Here is an 18,890-nt window from a genome sequence, read left to right as displayed (position 1 = left end):
CAATCTTTTATAGTACCTTAAAAGTATAAACTTCCTAATTGAATGTTAAATTACTATAATAACATCAACCACTTCGAGGGGTTATGACTTTTTCAAAGGGTTGTGACTCTTTCGAAGAGATGTGATTTTTTTGAAGGGCTATGACTTTTTCGATGAGTTGTGATTCTTTCAAAGGGTTGTGAGTTTTCTGAAGGATTGTGACTTTTCTGATGAGTTGTGATTTTTTAGAAGGACTGTGACTTTTTCGAAGGGTTATACCAACCTATATCAACTTATATGTATCAAGTACAATTTATATTTCTGTATCGCGATTGAATACAAATAACATAAGAGCGAATGAATACAGGTGGTACAACTATATCAACATGTACTTATCAAATACAATCTGTATTTTTGTATCGCGAATAAATACAAGTAATACAAGAGTGTCTGTATGTATCAAATACAACATGTATTTTAATAACGTCAATGAATATGAACACTACAAAATCGAATAAATACAAGGGATATAATTTATATGTATCAATACAATTTGTATTAGACTTTATTAGTTGACACAATTATAATTTATATTCATCAAATATAACATTTATCTAACATCTCTCCTATCTCTCTCAAATCTCATTCCCCTCTCTCTTCCATTTTTACTTGCCTCTCTTCTTTTGGCGTATTATAAATAATAATTTTTTAAACTATAGCAGAAATTAAAGATCACTTATTGTTAGGCCAAGAAGCTTATAAATTTGAAAAACAAAGATCTTGGCACAAAAGCTTAAAGAATAGCCTGTTTGTATTGACTTATTTTTAAGCAGCTACTAAGTTAAAAAAAAGTATGGTGCAGATCAATTTTTTTTTTTGATTTATAAGCTGTTTTCAACTTATAAACTGCTTAAAATAAATTTATTCAAATAAATCTAATTATTTATTAAAGCTAATTTTAAGCATAAAATGCTAAAAAAAAAGAAAAAAAAATGAAAAAAACTTATAATCTGATGCAAACTTACTCTTGGTCTGTTAAAGTACTTGGCCGTTATACTACCACCAGCTCAAAACGAATAGCAGCCACATACTAAGTTACCAACACACACAAAACAAAGAAAAAAAATCTTCCACCCCTTCATTGATCCCTTTTCGAGGATTTCTAGATTGTAATATAATCAATGTCAACTTCTTGTGCCACTGTTGGAACTGAATGGTTGAATCCTGTAGGTACAAGATTAGCTCTGCCTGGAAGAAATAATCATTTCAGTAAGTTTCTCCATTACTTCTTCACTATCTCTGAAACCCATCAATTTTGAATCTTGATATGAAAAATGCGAGCTTTTCTTGAAAAATTACAAAGAAGTGTTTTTGTTTTTTCTTGGGTGAAGGGGGAAAATGCGAATTGAGTAGAAGGGGTTTTGCTTTTAATGGTATAGTTGCTGCTGGAGCTTCAGTTATGACCACTTCTGTAGTTGCTGAACCCTCTAAAGGTTAAGTCTATTACCTGTTTGTAACTTGGAATTCTCTTTATATCTGTGCCAATGTGAGTTACTTGACTAGGGATTGATGATATAGGTTTGGAGAAATTACCATTTAAGACAGAAGGGTACAACTATTGGACATGGCGCGGCCACAAAATTCATTATGTAGTGGAAGGAGAAGGATTTCCAGTTGTTCTAATTCATGGATTTGGTGCTTCTGCTTTTCACTGGAGGTAATAACTATCCATGTGTCTGCATGACCTTTTTCAATGATGTTTAGTGGTGATAGATTGAGATCAATTATAAATTAGTTGTGCATAAAATTGTAATGCTGCTGCTAAAATTAAGAACCAAACTTTGGAGGACTGTATAGCTGTAGGATCAAACTACTGGTGCATTCTTACTTAGCGGGAAGCTACATCATTTCTGCTTGAATGGGGTTGGCAAGTATTACAGTTATTAACTTTAGTTATGGAGTTGAATTCTTTATATGTTGCTCATACCTCTATAATTATATCGATAAGTGTTTTGAAGACGCGCAATAAAGTTGTGATTCTGTTAGAACTTGAATCTCTCTTCGTATAGTGCTATTTCTTTTAAGCTCCTGAACTGTCTTTCTTGCTTTCTTAGGTATAACATACCAGAACTGGCTAAAAAATACAAGGTTTATGCTCTGGATTTGATAGGATTTGGCTGGAGCGAGAAGGCACTAATAGAATATGATGCCTTGGTTTGGAGAGATCAGGTTGTCGATTTCTTGAAGGAAATTGTGAAAGAACCAGCAGTTTTAGTGGGAAACAGGTTAGCTTGTGCGTTCAACAACTTGTCATTTTAGTGAATTTCCTGGATGTTGGATATCCTGGTTTTCCTTTTGACCATCTACAGTATTTCTTATTCATATTGTTCAATTTGCTTAAGCTACCAGTTCCAAAAATTATTGTGTAATTTACTTTCTGGAAATATATGTTCTAAGTTAACTGAGGCGATCACCATTAATTGGTAGCTAGGAATAAGGATGGATTAACCATTGTCCCTAAGATTTCACATAGAGTGGCTTCAAAAGATTTGGTAGCGATGAAAATTCTCTAATATCATGTTGAAATGTCTTAACTTTATAATGCAAGATATGTCTCATTTCACATTGGTGGGTTCCTAGCTTAAGAGAGAAGCTGTCTTTATAAATTTCTAAAAGATCATATCCTTAATCCTTTAACTAATTATTTTTTCCTGATTTGCTAAGACCCACCCGCAACACCACCTGCCCAAGGATACCAGTAGTTCTTACTACCAGTTTCCTCCTTGGTGACTTTAACCCCCTGCTACATTGTTGGATGTGGAGGGTCTCTACAGCTGGACCAACCCTTTCTTGTGCTGATGTCACTTCTTTTGTCCTGGCTGTTTTCACTCATTAAATTTTCGAGAATTCGTGTCTTTTTGAGCCCCTTTGGAAAAAAAGATAGAAATGCAGAATTTTCATTTACAGGCTGTTAGGAATGTTTAGGGAACGATGTATTGACTTCCTGGAGAATCGCAGCATGTAATGAATCTGAATTAATTAGTTCTATATTTTGTACTAACTACCACTACTAAAAAATTGTGGTTTCTGAAGAATCACATTGCACAATGATTCCAAATTAGTTAATTATTTATTTATGGGCGAATTACTTCCATATGATATAATAGATTAGCATCACTTTGATTTGGAACTAGCGAAGATACCAAAGTTTGATTTATCTGGTAAAATAAGTAAAACAGATAGCAGTAACATTTTATTTGCAAAAACAGCGCATCAGTTATAGGTTCTTGGACTTTGAAATTGTTATTCATTTCCCTCTTTTCTACCTTGTTGCCACAGTTTAGCATATATTTTGTAGAGATGAAATTGAAATTTAAATGTGAATATGCTATGCATTATATAACAGTCTTGGAGGATTTACTGCTTTGATAGCAGCAGCGTCACTCACCGAACAAGTCAAGGGAGTTACACTGTTGAATAGCGCAGGACAATTTGGGGATGCCAGCAGTGCAGCTGAAGGAACTGAAGAAACAGCCTTACAGAAATATATTCTAAAGCCACTAAAGGAAAGCTTTCAACGTGTATTCCTTGGATTCTTATTCTGGCAAGCAAAGCAACCAGCTCGTATTGAATCTGTTCTGAAGAGTGTATGTTCCTTTTATAGCTAATCAAGTTTCTTTTCTTCCAATTTCTAAATGGATTTCAAATTATTCGGCTTGTTTGCTCCAATATCTACATAACTGTTCTACCTTTTAGCTTTCAGACATGTGTAAATCCACGTAATGCATATCTCTAGAATTGAATTGACAATCAGAAACAGTACTAACTTTTGTTGATGTCTTCTTAGTATGGTACAGCCTTTAGAAATGGATAAACAGGCGAAAGATCTCTTTCAATAATGTAGTTCATTCTTTCCATTCTCAAAAAAAGGACTGACGTTCTTGTAGGCTTCAAGGTCCACCAGTACTGGTTTGCTTGACTCTTGTGGATTGATCTCTCTTACCCAATTTGTTCAGCTTTTTTCTCCTTTCAAGAGTCTAATGTTTATTCTTATACTGAAATTTCTGTAGATTTGATTCAAGGTGTTGAAATCCAAAAGTTGGAAGGTTGTAGTTCTTTATTTTGTCGTTCTAAAACCCTTATGCATTTTTCCAAAGGTTAAACCTTTTTTTTTCACATTCAAAGATGAATCTAACCACTGTTAAGACTTAAGAGACACTGGTGGAATTTGTCAAATTGACTCGTAGATAGCCTTGATGATTCCTTCTATCTGAGGCTATTCTTGACATTGTCTTCTTTTTATTCATACTTACAACAACAACAACAACAACAACTCAGTGAAATCCCACAACGTGGGGTCTGGGGAGGGTAAAGTGTACGCAGACCTTACTCCTACCAAGGTAGGACGGCTGTTTTCCGAGAGGCCCTCGGCTCAATAGAAACATAAAAAGAGGTCAGATAAGGCTAAGAAGTTCAAAGCGATATGGGAAATCAAAAAGGAAAGCGACACAGATAAAATAGAGTAATCAAAATACAGAAAGTAATAGATAATAATAGAAATCAGAGCACAAGAAATTATAGTGCGCTAATGCGCCTACTAATACGAAAGAATAACGAGACTCTGTACTAGCCTTCTACCCTAATATGAGTCCTCCACACCCTCCTATCTAAGGTCATGTCTTTAATAAGCTGTAGCTGCGCCATGTCCTGTCTAATCACCTCTCCCCAATATTTCTTCGGCCTACCCCTACCTCTTTTGAAACCATCCATGGCCAACCTCTCACACCTCTGCACTGGGGCATCTGTGTCTCTCCTCTTCACATGCCCAAACCATCTCAGTCGCATTTTCCACATCTTGTCTTCCCCCGAGGCCACTCCTACCTTGTCCCGAATAGCCTCATTTCTAATCCTGTCGCTCCTGGTATGCCCACACATCCATCTCAACATTCTCATCTCGGCAACTTTCATCTTTTGAACGTGAAAGACCTTAGCTGGCCAACACTCCGCCCCATATAACATAGCCGGTCTAATCACTACTTTGTAGAACTTGCCCTTGAGTTGTGGTGGCACCTTCTTGTCACATAGCACACCGGAAGCGAGCCTCCATTTCATCCACCCTGCCCCTATACGACGTATGACATCATCATCAATCTCCCCGCTGCCTTGCATGATAGACCCAAGGTACTTGAAACTGTGGCAGAATGATGTCTTTAACATCATCTGTTTGTTGATGGCATGATGCATCAGAAGGAATAGCTGCTTATCTGCATCTAATTGCATTTTATTTGTTTACGTTTCCAGTACCATTCATTATCTTCAGTCACTATTAACAAACAACCGACTTGCTTTATGTGTTTTCACTTGAAGGTCTACATAAATTCTTCAAACGTGGACGATTATCTCATTGATTCAATTACTAGACCTGCAGCTGACCCAAATGCAGGAGAGGTTTATTACCGGTATGAATTCAGCTGTCTACAGTTTTTCTTCCATTTAATAGCTAAAGTAACATTACTTTATACGCTTTGGAAAAGAAACATTATTATTAGAAATTCACCCAAATAATTTGGATTATTCTAAAGGAACCTTACGAAGAACAATTTCCTTCATTCTTATCAAGTCCTTTTCTCTTATAGCTCTAGCTTACTCCCTCAATTCCACTTTATGTGATACTCTTCTCTTTTTAGTCCGTTCCAAAAACTCATGACACCTTTCTATATGTAGAAATAATTTTATTTTTTAACTTCTCATTTTATCCTCAATTGACATAATTATATAGCTACAGAAATGTCATGGCATATTTCAGACCGCAAGTCAAAAATCTTCTCTCTTAAACTCCGTGTTCCTGTCAACCACCTTACAATGTTTCCTTTGGGACTTAAAACCGAAATAACCAGGACTTTCTAAGAAAATGCATAATTGGTCAATGTTCAAATACAAAGAGAAGGGAGAAAATTTGATTTGACAGTTGTAGCCAGACAGTTCACCCTCCTTATCATGTCATTTCAGGCTTACAATAAAGGGATAGAACTCATGATTATATGAAACATTAGACATACTTCCAACATCAGATTTTTATGTAACTCAATCACTGGTATGCCTCATCAGGACCAGGTTGCTTGTAAATAAGTTTATTTGCTTTACTTTTTATGGAAAAGATACTAATGCTTCTTTTCAAAATTTTGATTGAATTCCTGTTTCTTGTTTAAGAAGCTTAACCAATGTCCTCTTCTTTTGCAATCTACAGATTGATGACGCGATTCATGTCAAATCAGAGAAAGTATACACTTGACAATGTGTTGAGAAAACTTTCTTGCCCATTGCTATTGGTGTGGGGTGACCTAGACCCTTGGGTTGGTCCTGCCAAGGCCAATCGGATTAAGGAGTTCTATCCAAACACAACCATTGTTAACCTGAAAGCAGGCCATTGTCCCCATGACGAAGTTCCAGAACTAGTGAATGAAGCTTTATTAGATTGGCTGTCAACCACGGTAACTCCAGCGTCTTATCTTGAAACAGTGTCAGAAATTTAGCTTCAGTGTTGCCTTTACATATGCAGTGAGCCATGTTGTAAAATATGCTGTATAGTCCTCCAAATACAATCTGATTCATATTATACGAGATTTTGGTGACATATGAGATAGGTTGATTCAAACTAATAGTAAGTCAGCTTGATCCAAAGAGTAATGCATCTTCTCCTATATTGTATTTGTTTAATTGAATAGAAAGAAGAAAGTTTGGAATTGCATTTGATGTTGTTTGCCTGTTTGTAATTTAATTTGTAAAATGGAAGAGGTGAGAATGCGTGCATTTTGTTAGCAGGTGGTCGAGAATTGTTCTTATTACTAGCCTATTCATGTGTTTAGCTGGGTGGGAGTTTTGAGCTCCGTGTCAGTCGTAGTATTATCATATTCATATAGTCTTTGGTGTTGGGTTTCTGATTATCATTTGTGGTTTATTGTGGTTAGGCGACCTTGTTATTATCACAATTCCTTGCTTATATGCTCTGCATTACTTTGCTATTAGCTGCCATGTATTTCTTTTAATAACTGCTTTGATTTGCTTGAGTTGAGGATTTTCCGAAAACAGTCTCTCTACTTCGAAAAGGTAGTGGTAAGGTCTGTGTTCACTCTACCCTCTCCACACCCCACTTTGTGGGATTTCAGTGGATTTGTTGTTTTTGTTATATAACATATATAGAAAGCTGAGCTCTGAAGTATGAAGTGTCAATCAGACATTGTTTATCTACAAATGCACAAATCAATTATCCATTGGAAAATCATTTAAATGGATGATTGCTAGCATGGGAATTCAATACGAAGAAGAAACATATCAAATTTTCATAACAATAGTCAATAGGAAGTACAATGGCAAGCAATACAAGGCCACAAGCTAAGGAAACTTGTAACTGTACTGTAATACCTCAAGCATATGGTATCTCAGGTAAACCGGTCAATTTCTTTAAGCTACTCCAATCCACTTTAAAGCAAGTAAAAAATCAAAGCAAACGGTAGAAGAACGCCATATATTTCATCTCATTTGCATATGTTTTTGGGAACAAAGTTGCTCGATATTTATGTCAGGGAATGATAGTAAATTTTGGTGAAGTAAGTGAATTTTTTTTCTCAAATAATGCTTGTTAGAATTCAATCATAGCATTTTGTAATTTGAATATAATTAATCAAATATTTTATCAAGCATAGCATACTTCACTTTGTTAAGGAATTTGCATGCATTCTTAAAGAGTTGAAAGGGTGTGATAAATTGAATATAGCTAGATCCTTTAAGCTAATTGATCTTGTTTAGGCTTAATAGTATAGTTTATTTCATACTCAGATCTCAAAATACTATAAGATGTACTTTCTCAATGCTCACATGTACCTTCCAAAAATAATACTAACAGAAAATCAATTCCTATTTTAATATGGGCAACTGAGAATTCAAGCACGATCTACTAGAAATTATTATTGGCAAGTTGTCATTTTTTTAAAATTAGGGACCGAGACTTAAATTTTTGTCACAAATTCACTAGAATCTGAAAGAAAATATTTTATTTATAAACTCAAAAGTTCTTGAATCTTGCTACAAGATTTCTTTTGATCTTTCTATTTGGTATTTTTTATATTTTTCTGTGTATTTCTGTATATTGAAAATAACCTAGCAACATCCCTATTTATAATATTAAGAAATCAAATTAAACTAGGACTAGAAAACTTATTCCTATATAAATTACGACAAACAAATTCTAACTAGACATGAATTAAATAAACAGCAAATAACAAATCCTAAACAACTTAAGATTTCTACTCCAACTTTGAATTATTATTCCAACATTCTCCCATAATTCAAAGTTGTATGCTCTTGTTTTTTTCTTCTTGTCATTGTTGTTGTATTGGAAAATACTTTTCTTCAATCTTCAATTTTATTCTTCTTCTTGTTGTTAATTTTGGAGGACTTCTCTTTAATCTTTAATTTTTTCCTTGATTGTACTGGAGCACTTTTAGTCCAACTTCCCAATGATGCAATAAATATATGTTGCCCTGCAGGTACAGCCTGCCCGTTCCATAGGTACGGTCTACCCGATCCGTAGGATTGAGCACGGTCTACTCAGCCCGAAGGCTCGGTCTATCCGGCCCATAGTCTTGATCTAGTGCTAGAGTACTTTGTCTACAACTCTCGTTGATGCCCTTCCCACCAGTTCCTTTTTTTTTTTACTTTCTCCAACTTTTAATTAGAATTGTTTTTCTCTTGTACCATGTTTGCTTGTACTTCTTTAATTCTGCAATGTTTTTGTAAGTCCTTCCTCTAGCATGATGTTTTCATGCATATATCATTTGTCCGACGCTTGTCATCATGATCATTGGCTAAACGGACGACATATATGGGTCATAGCCGCCCGCTAGCAGCGGAAACTCATTGATTCTCTACCAGAATCGTAAAAGCTCTGATACCAATTTGAAGAAAAATATTTTATTTATAAACTCAAAAGTTTTTGAATCTTACTATAAGATCTCTCTTGATCTTTCTATTCTGTATTTTTTATATTTTTCTGTGTATTTTTGTATATTAAAAATAATCTAGCAACATCCCTATTTATAATAGTAAGAAATCAAATTAGACTAGGACTAGAAAACCTATTCCTATATAAACTAAGACAAACAAATCCTAATTAGACACGAATTAAATAAATAGCAAATAACAAATCCTAAAATTCTTAGGGTTCTTATTCCAACTTTGAATTATTATTCTAATTGAATTCAATAATTTTAAACGTTAAATTATATATTTGAGTATTTTGAAAGATGCGACCTCATAACAGACTTGACATTAAAAATAGAAAAGAAAAAGAAGTCAAGCGCTCAAGTAGACCATTTACGAGGCTTTTTAAAACAAAAGTTGAAAGCCCGAGTGGAAATGCAAGAAAGGCTTAACTCGCATACTGAATGAGAATTTCTCTCAAAAAGGATGACCTCCTTAGCTGAAAAAAGCTACACTCCGTTCGTAAAATTTGTGAAAAATATCGACTAATCCATAGGCGGGGGCACATTATGGTAATTTCTTCCAACTTGAGACATAAACAAAGACATGGGTAATCAGACTTGCCAGAAGAGCCGATGTACAAATAAAAAATCTATTTTGACATGAAATGAATATATCTATATATCTCTAACTCATATTTACGAGATGATAAAATATGACAAAAACCATATAAAAAATTAGTTACAACAATAACAACCCAGTGAAATCCCATAACGTGGGGTTTGGGGAGGGTAAAGTGTACACATACCTTAATACTACCAAGGTAGGACGACTGTTTTCGAGAGACCCTCAGCTTAAAAAAGCATAAAAAGAGGTTAGACAAGGCTAAGAAGTTCAAAGCGATATAAAAAAGTAAATAACGAATAATGCAAATAACGAAAACAACACATATAAAATAGAGTAATCAAAGTACAGAAAGTAATAGAGAGATAATAACAGAAGTCAAAGCACAAGAAATTATAGTGCGCTAATGCGCCTACTAATACGGAAGAATAACGAGACTATGTACTAGCCTTCTATCCTAATATGGGTCCTCCACACCCTCCTATCTAAGGTCATGCCCTCGTTAAACTGTAAATGCGCCATGTCCTGTCTAATCACCTCTCCTCAATATCATATCGAAAATTAGTTAAGAATTAAAAAAAAATTATAGTCAATGGTAGAGAGCCGATTTATTACTAAGAGGTCTATAAATTGTGCCCATCGAAGAGAAATCAAATGCAGAAGAAGATAAAATAAATCATAACACATTGTGTACTATTCTTAATTATAACACCCTAAAACTTTTCAGACTAAGACCCGAACCATTCTTTGTATGCGTATTGACCCGAATTCAATTAATTTTAATTGTAATGTCATTGTTATGACTGATTATTTATGCTTGAAGTGTGTTTGAAGTGAATTAGGGTCATAATAATCCTCTAGCACAAAATTAAGTTGAAAGCTTTCTTACAGATTGAGTTTCGATATAAGATTTTACTTGGGTCAACTTCAAATGATGATATATCCTAGAATATAATGGGTTAGGTGGCCCAAGACCTATCAAATTAAAGGTCTATGAGTCTTCTTTCCAATGCTATCAAAATTTTCCTCATTTCTACTTTGGAGTAAAAAGATATGACCATTTTACTAGAGGCTGTCAGACCATCTGTAGTTACGGATCAACATTAAGACATGTAGAGATTTGTACGGGTCATAGAAATGCCCCATAGAACATTGAAACACTTAGAAATTTTTCAGTCTTTGGGGTCTTTTCTAGAGTCTTGATTATGACCTGTATGAATTCTTACTGGTCGTAAAAAGGACCCGTAAAACCTCCAAAACACTTAGAAAAATTCCAAAAGCAAAGTCATTCCTATGAGTGATGATCAGGAGTCGTCAAAATGTCTACGAGTTGTAGATATGACTCATAAGAGAGATTCATAGACTCAATTTTTAGAGTTTGACAGCAGAGTCGTGCGACCCATCAAAGTTTCGACGAGCCGTAGAAACGATCGGTATATGGCCAAAGTCAGATTTTTATAAAAGATAGTTTGATCTTTTCCCACCCTTTCCCAATCAAAACCTCGATGTTTTGGGACTATTTTGAGCCCCTTAACAGTACCCTATAGGCCTAAGGCCTCATTAATGCTTAGTTTATTTTGAGAGCAAGGATTGAAAAAGAGAAAAAAGCTAGAGTTCAAGCGTTCACTCTCCTCTTCCAATTTTGTTTATTGTTCTTCGAGTTACAGGTATATAAGGCTAACTAAAGCATGGTGTAAGTTTTTCCATGTGCCTTAAGTATACGATTGGTTGAGTAATAAGTGATATAAGTATCCTATGAATGAATCTTGAAAAATCTCTTAAATCCTAGTATATTTTGGCATAACTTTGCATGATTGATAGTTTTTATGAATTAAACCCTTAATATAGATGATTTTGTTTCTCCCTACATGAAATCTATTTGAATATTAAATTTCAATGTATTACACAATGATTGAGTTTAAAAGTTTGATTGGTGAATATTGAATAAGTATGAGTCAAACTTGAGTTGGATAGTAGAAGTCTAAATGATTGTTGATTTGAAGTTCTGATGGGTCATGAATGAGTTTTGAAAAGAATGTCTAATTAAAAGAAGTGATGATTGAGATGATGATTGAGTTGATTAGATTCCAATATGACTAGATGGACTGACTTGTATAAACTGATTGGTTTGAGTCTTATGAGCATATTGAGTCTTGGGAGAAGTATTGAGCACTGAATTGGGTAAAGAGTGTAGTTACAACTCAATTTCCAAGAACTACGTCGCCAGTGTAGGATAGAGGGTTAAACCTCTTAAGATCCAAAACGATGGACTTTGATTGATTGTGGATCCAATGATAGTGATTCGTCCTTTACTCTAGCAATGTATTGGATGAGGTGTGGCAATGACACCGCTTTGTTATACATCACTGGCTTATAGGTGATGGTTGTCGTTTAGAGAAACTACTAATTAGGATATGGTCTTCCATGATAAGATTGTTAATTGAGATTGTAGATGATTGAGTCGATTTGAGAAACATTTGCTAAATTCTAAATTTTTGCATATCCTTTAAGTTGATTGATGAGCTTGAGGTAATTATTTGTTGACTATTTCTCCTTCCTATCATTTTACATACTCATACATTCTACGTACTGACATCATTTGGCCTTTATCGTTTTATGATGCAGATTCATGTATTAGAGATTCTCAATAGGTGCATCGTTGAAAATTACTTCTACTCTTAGATTTGGGTGAGTCCTCCTTGCATCCGAAGGCACTCTAGATTTGTTATTTTTTTGTTGAGTATTTCTTTTTGGGTAGCCATGAACTTGTCATTGACACCTTTTAGATAGTAGTAAAAGCTTCATAGATAGATAGTGACAACGTTGATTTATTATTTTGGTTTTCAAAACTATTCTTTGACATGGAGTTGAGTTGGGATTTGGTTAAATATGTTATTCTTTGTTGAGTTGTTGATTCGATTTGCCCACACGATTTTCCTCTTTTTTGTCATTTAAGTCTTCTACTGAATGAATGAATGTGTGATTGGACCAAGTGGTTCACTTAGGGACCATCAATGGTCTTCGAATGCTGATCACGCCTAGGGTACCCTCTTGGGGAGTGACAAACTTGGTATCAGAGCACATAGTTCATGATTCCTAAAAAGTCTACGAAGTCTTGTCTAGTAGAGTCCTTGTTATGGGTGTGTTGTGCACCAAACTTATAATCAGGAGGCTATAGGACATTAGAAATTATTTCACATCTTCATAATTTGAGTTCGTGCAAAAGAGTTTAACTCTAAAAGTCCCTTCCTAATCCGTGTATTACGCGGTTGCAGATAATTCCTCCAAAATATACCACCAGGACAAGATACCTCAGTCTGAGATGCCCCCTCCTTCTAGAGTAAGAACTAGGGTTCGACCTTCCCGATCTGCGGAGGAAACCCAAGTGCCTACTACTTAGCCTGCACCGACTTTAGAGGCTGATTTTCAAGGAAACAACTACTATGCATACTCAACTGGTAGCTGCCCGAAATGGTAGCCAGAGCTCACCAGCTCCTATCTCTAGTTCTCAAGAGCCATCTGCTGCCACGAGAATTAGAGACTTCTTGAGAATGAGGCCACCAGTTTTCACAGGTTCTAAGGATGAGGAGGACCCCTAGAACTTTATCGATGAGATGTGGAAAATACTGAATGTAATGCATGCTACTGAGATTGAGAGGGTTGAGTTGGTTTCTTATCAGCTCAAGGATTTTGCTAATGTTTGGTATAACCAATGGGAGGAGAGTCGTGGTGATGATGCCGAGCCTTCTATTTTTGATGAGTTTGAAGAAGTATTCCTTGATCATTTCTTTCCTAGAGAATTGAAGGAAGAGAAAGTAGAAGAATTTGTGAATTTGAAACAAGAGGGTATGACAGTTAACGAGTACAGTCTGAAGTTCATCCATTTGTATAGATATGCTCCAGAGATGATCCCATATATGACATCAAAGATGAGGAAGTTTGTCTCCAACCTGGGGAAACATGTGAAAAAAGAGTGTAAGGCATCATTATTGATTTTTGATATGGATATTTCTAGGTTTATGGTGTATGCCCATCAGGTTAAGGATGTTAAGAAGAAATACAGAGAAGAGCACTTGAGCAAGAAGGACAAATCAGTTGGAAATGAGAGTGACCAGAGACAAGGTAAGGGCAACATGTCCTTCTTCCAGAAGAGGTCCTCTAACTATGCTCATTCGACAACAAGTGTACCTTTCCCCAGCCACAAGTATGACCAGAAGGCATAGAGCCACCATAACTTCAGAGTCTAGGGTTCTCAATCCCAAGCTAATATGACTCCAGGTTCGAAGGGAAAGCCACCTTGTAGTGAATGTGGTAAACTCCACTTGGGAGAATGTCGAGATAGAAGTAATGGTTGCTACAAATGTGGTAAGATAGGCCATTTTCAGTGGTAGTTTCCGATGTGGGGTGACCGAGCCAATTCTCTACTGCAGCACCCCCATCTCAAGGTAATCACAGAGGTATGAGCACAGGTTCAAATCACGTATATGCTATTAGGGGTGTTAATGGTTCGGTTTGAGTCGGTTATTGATTAAAACCATAACCAAACCAATTTAATCGGTTATTAAATATCTAAAACCATAACCAAACCAAGTAAAATTATAACCACGGGTTTGGTTATTGTCGGTTTGGTTCGGTTTGATTCAGTTATTCAGTTTATGACTAGCCGAGATAATTCAAATATTCTCTCTCTACATTCTTCAAATTCTTATGAAGCTCTTTTTTCCTCACGACCCACATAGGTTCAAAACAGAAAAGGAAACAACTTAAACATTCGAGAAAAAAAAGAAAACAACTTAAAATCAATTTAAAATTTTAAAAACTCCTTACAAACCTTCTCAAAATTTGACAATCTTATACTTGGGGTTGAGGAGTTGAGGTTTCTCTTGAGCCTTCACTGTTAGTCTATGACTATGAGTTTGTGACTTTGTGAGAAACCAACGTGAGAGAAACAAAAATGTAAAAGGAAAACACATACTAGGGTTTTAAAGTTTTAACTTTTACTTTATGTTGCTGCCTGCTGCTTAAGTGCTTATTAGAAATTTAGGATTTAGAATTTAGGATTTAAAATTGGGCTTGAGAGTTGGACTAATGGGCTTGGATTGTTGGACTTGGACCGCTGTTTAGTGTTTATTAGAATTTATAATTGGGCTTGAGAGTTGGGTTTGAATTGTTGGGCCTTAAAAATAAGTATATTAATATTAAATTAATAATTAAAAGGTATAAAATATCTTTAATTATTTATGAAAAACTAATATTATACATATAAATAATTATAAATTTTAAGTATATAATTATCGGTTTGGTTCGGTTAATTATTTGGTTATTTTTTTTCTATAACCATAACCAAACTAAATATTATCGGTTATTCAAATTTAAAACCAAACCAAACCAAACCAAACTGAATATCAGTTTTTTTATTCGGTTTGGTTAAATTTTCGGTTTGGTTTTGGTTTTAACCAAAACTGTGAACAGTCCTATATGTTATGGCTAATCGTCAGGTATGCTTCAAGTATTCTATTTCGATTATTATGCTTTGCTTGACCCGGGTGCCACATTGTCATTTGTGACCATTTATGTGGCTAATAAGTTTGATTAAATCCTTGCGTGTCTTCTTGAGCCTTTCAGTATTTCTACCTTTGTTAGTGAATTTATCTAGGCTGAGAGGGTCTATGGAGATTGTACTATGTCAATCTATCATAAGGATACCATGGCTGACTTAGTTGAGTTGGACATTATTGATTTTGATGTGACTCTTGGCATGGACTGACTATATGCCTGTTATGCTTTTATTGATTATAGGACTCGGATTATTAAGTTTCAATTCCTAAATGAACCTGTATTAGAATGGAAAGGTAGTCTTGTGGTGCCTAAGGTAAGTTTATCTCCTACCGTAGGGCCAGTAAGTTGATCTCTAAGGGGTGTATCTATCACATCGTTAGAGTCAAAGATGATAGTGTTGATCCCCTACATGCGAGTCAGTCCCAATTATAAATGAGTTTCTTGAAGTGTTTCCTGAAGATCTGCCCGAAGCCCTTCTTGATAGGGAGATTGACTTTGGGATTGATGTCCTTCCTGATACGCAATCTATCTCTATTCCTCCATATAAAATAGTTCCTGCTGAGTTGAAGGAATTGAAAGAACAGCTAAAAGATCTTCTAGATAAGGGATTTATTAGGCCGAATGTCTCACCTTGGGGTGCTCCTGCCTTCTTTGTGAGAAATAAAGGTGGATCATTGAGAATCTGCATTGACTATCATCAACTGAACAAGGTCACCATAAAGAATAAGTATCCCTTTCATAGGATAGATGATTTGTTTGACAAGCTTCAGGGTGCCACTTGCTTCTCAAAGATAACCCTTAAATCAGGCTACCACTCGTTGAAAGTGGGACAATATGACATCCCAAAGACCGCTTTTCGAACTCGGTATGGTCACTTTGAGTTTCTTGTTAAGTCTTTTAGTTTGACTAATACTTTTGCAATATTTATGGACTTGATGAATCGAGTGTTCAAATAGTACTTAGACATATTTATGATTGTGTTCATCGACAGCATACTGGTTTATTCTAGAAATGAGGAGAAACATGCCAATCATCTCAGAATTGTTCTTCAGACTCTCCAAGATATGGAGTTGTATGCTAAATTTTCAAAGTGTGAATTTTGGCTTGCTTCTATAACATTCTTAGGCCATATTTTATCCAGTAAGGGTATACGAGTTGATTCGCAGAAGATTGAAGCGGTAAAGAACTAGCCCATCCCGCTTCTCCAATTGACATAAGAAGTTTCTTAGGTTTGGCTGGTTACTACTGGAGGTTTTTTGAAGGTTTGTCATCTATATCATCTCCATTGACTAAACCTACTCAGAAAAAGGCTAAGTTTCAATGGTTAGAAGCTTGTGAGGAAAGTTTTCAAGAGCTAAAAATGACGTTGACTACTGTTTTAGTTTTATCCCTATCTGAGGGGATAGGTGGATTTATTATCTATTGTGATGCGTCTAGAGTTAGATTAGGTTGTGTATTGATGCAGAAGGGTAAGGTTATTGCCTACGCTTCTAGACAGCTTGAAATTCATGAGAAGAACTACCCGACTCACGACCTTGAGTTGGCAGCCGCAGTATTTGCTCTCAAGATTTGGTGGAATTATCTCTATGGCGTGCATGTTAATGTGTTCACAGACCACAAGATTCTACAATATGTGTTTACTCAAAAAGAGATAAACTTGTGGCAGAGGAGATGGCTTTAGTTGCTCAAGAACTATAATATGAGCATTCTCTACCACTCAGGTAAAGCTAATGTTGTTGTTGATGCTCTTAGCAGGTTATCTATGGAGAGTACTACCCATGTAGAAGAAGGAAGAAGGGAGTTAGCTAAGGAGGTGCCTAAGTTCAACTTATTGATGCTAATGATAGTGGTACCATTGTTCGAAATGGGTCTGAATCATCGTTAGTTGTAAAGGTGAAAGAAAACCAAGATCAATATCACATCCTCCTCTAATTGAAAGGTGATGTCCATAAACAGAAGGTAATGGCTTTTGCCAAAGGGGAGATTGAGTGTTGAGGTATCAAGAGAGATCGTGTGTTCCAAGTTTTGATAGCATTCGAGAAAGAATTATGGCAGAGGCTTATAATTCCAGGTATTTTATCCATCCAGGTTCTACAAAGATGTACCATGACTTAAGAGAAGTATATTGATGGAATAGAATGAAGAAGGATATAGCAGAGTTTATGTCCAAGTGCCCGAACTGCCAACAAGTCAAAGTTGAGCACCAAAGGCCTTGTAGGGTGGCTCAGAATATTGAGATTCCAGAATGGAAGTGGGAGATGATAAATATAGACTTCATTATAGGCTTACCGTGATCCCGCAAGCATCATGATCTATTTGGGTGATTATGGACAGGATGAATAAATCTGTCCATTTCTTACCTGTTAAGACTACGGATAGTGCAAAGGACTATGCCAAATTGTACCTTCGAGAAATTATCAGACTTCATAGGGTTCCTTTATCTATCATCTCGGATAGGGGAGCTTAATTTACTGCCCAGTTCTGAAAGTCATTCCAGAAAGGTTTGGGTTCGAAGGTGAATCTTAGTACCACTTTCCATCCTCAGATAGATGGTCAGGCAAGGCATACTATTCAGACCCTTAAGAATATGTTCAGAGCTGTGTTATCGACTTTAAAAGTACTTGGGATGACCACTTGCTACTTATTGAGTTTGATTATAATAATATCTTTCATTCGAGTATTTAAATGGCTCCATGTGAGGCTCTTTACGGGAAGAGGTGTAGATCACCAATTGGTTGGTTCGAGGTTGGCGAAGAAGAGTTGATTAGACCAGATTTGTTTTATCAAGCTATGGAAAAAGTAAATATTATCCAAGAAAGGTTAAAGATTGTACAAAGTCGTTAAAAGTCCTACAATGATGTTAGGAGGAGAGACTTGGAGTTTGAGGTAAATGATTAGGTGTACCTAAAAGTTTCGTCTATGAAGGGAGTTATGAGATGTGGGAGGAAAGGAAAATTGAGTCCCCATTATGTTGGTCCTTACTAGATTATAAGGAGAGTTGGTAACGTCACCTATGAGTTAGAGCTTCCGCCAAAGTTAGATGTCGTTCATCTGGTGTTCCATATTTATATGCTTACGATATCCCTAGGAGATACTTTACTCATTATTCCTACAGAAAACATTAGAGTGAAAGATAGTTTATCCTATGCGGAGATTCTTGTCCAAATTCAATATCGACAGGTTCGTAAATTAAGGCCCAAAGAGTTTGCTTCAGTTAAAGTTCTAGGAGAAATCAATTCATTGAGGAAGTTATATGGGAAGCCAAGGAAGATATGAAGCCAAGCACCCACACTTATTTATTTCTCCTAGTGTCGATGTTGAAGGTACTATTTCTACTCTTCTTTTTCAATAAACCCCTTCCTTAGTTGAGGAATTGAGTGAGTTAATATTGGATTAGGATCTTTTGAGTTCTTATGATGTATTCGGTCCTTGGGTAAATCTTTATCTTGGTCATCATTCGAGGAAGAATGATCCGAAGGGGAAGATATTATAACACCCCAAACATTTCTATGCTAAGACCTAAATTGTTCTTTGTATGCAAATTAGCCTGAATCCAATTAATTTTAATTGTAATGTAATTGTTATGACTGATTATTTAGTGCTTGAAGTGTGTTTGAAGTGAATTAGGTTCACAATAATCCTCTAGCACAAAATTAAGTTGAAAGTTTTCTTACCGATTGAGTTTCGATATAAGATTTTACTTAGATCAACTTCAAACAATGATATCTCCTAGAATATAATGGGTAGGT

The 18,890-nt window shown here is 35.6% G+C and overlaps 1 protein-coding gene across 1 annotated transcript; it reads left to right on the top strand.

The window, feature by feature from the left end:
- Positions 1-1,050: 1,050 nt before the first annotated feature.
- Positions 1,051-6,789, top strand: LOC129873685 (pheophytinase, chloroplastic-like). Its single transcript, XM_055948823.1, has 7 exons — positions 1,051-1,248; positions 1,371-1,472; positions 1,558-1,696; positions 2,094-2,264; positions 3,386-3,626; positions 5,347-5,438; positions 6,227-6,789. Exons 1-7 carry the CDS (start codon positions 1,161-1,163, stop codon positions 6,510-6,512), a joined length of 1,119 nt encoding a protein of 372 aa, XP_055804798.1. The 5' UTR covers positions 1,051-1,160; the 3' UTR covers positions 6,513-6,789.
- Positions 6,790-18,890: the final 12,101 nt, after the last annotated feature.

Source organism: Solanum dulcamara, chromosome 11 (genome assembly GCF_947179165.1).
Source record: "Solanum dulcamara chromosome 11, daSolDulc1.2, whole genome shotgun sequence".
Lineage (NCBI taxonomy): Eukaryota > Viridiplantae > Streptophyta > Magnoliopsida > Solanales > Solanaceae > Solanum > Solanum dulcamara.
The sequence above is the reverse complement of the archived record's forward strand: the minus strand, read 5'-3'. Positions and strand labels throughout refer to the sequence as shown.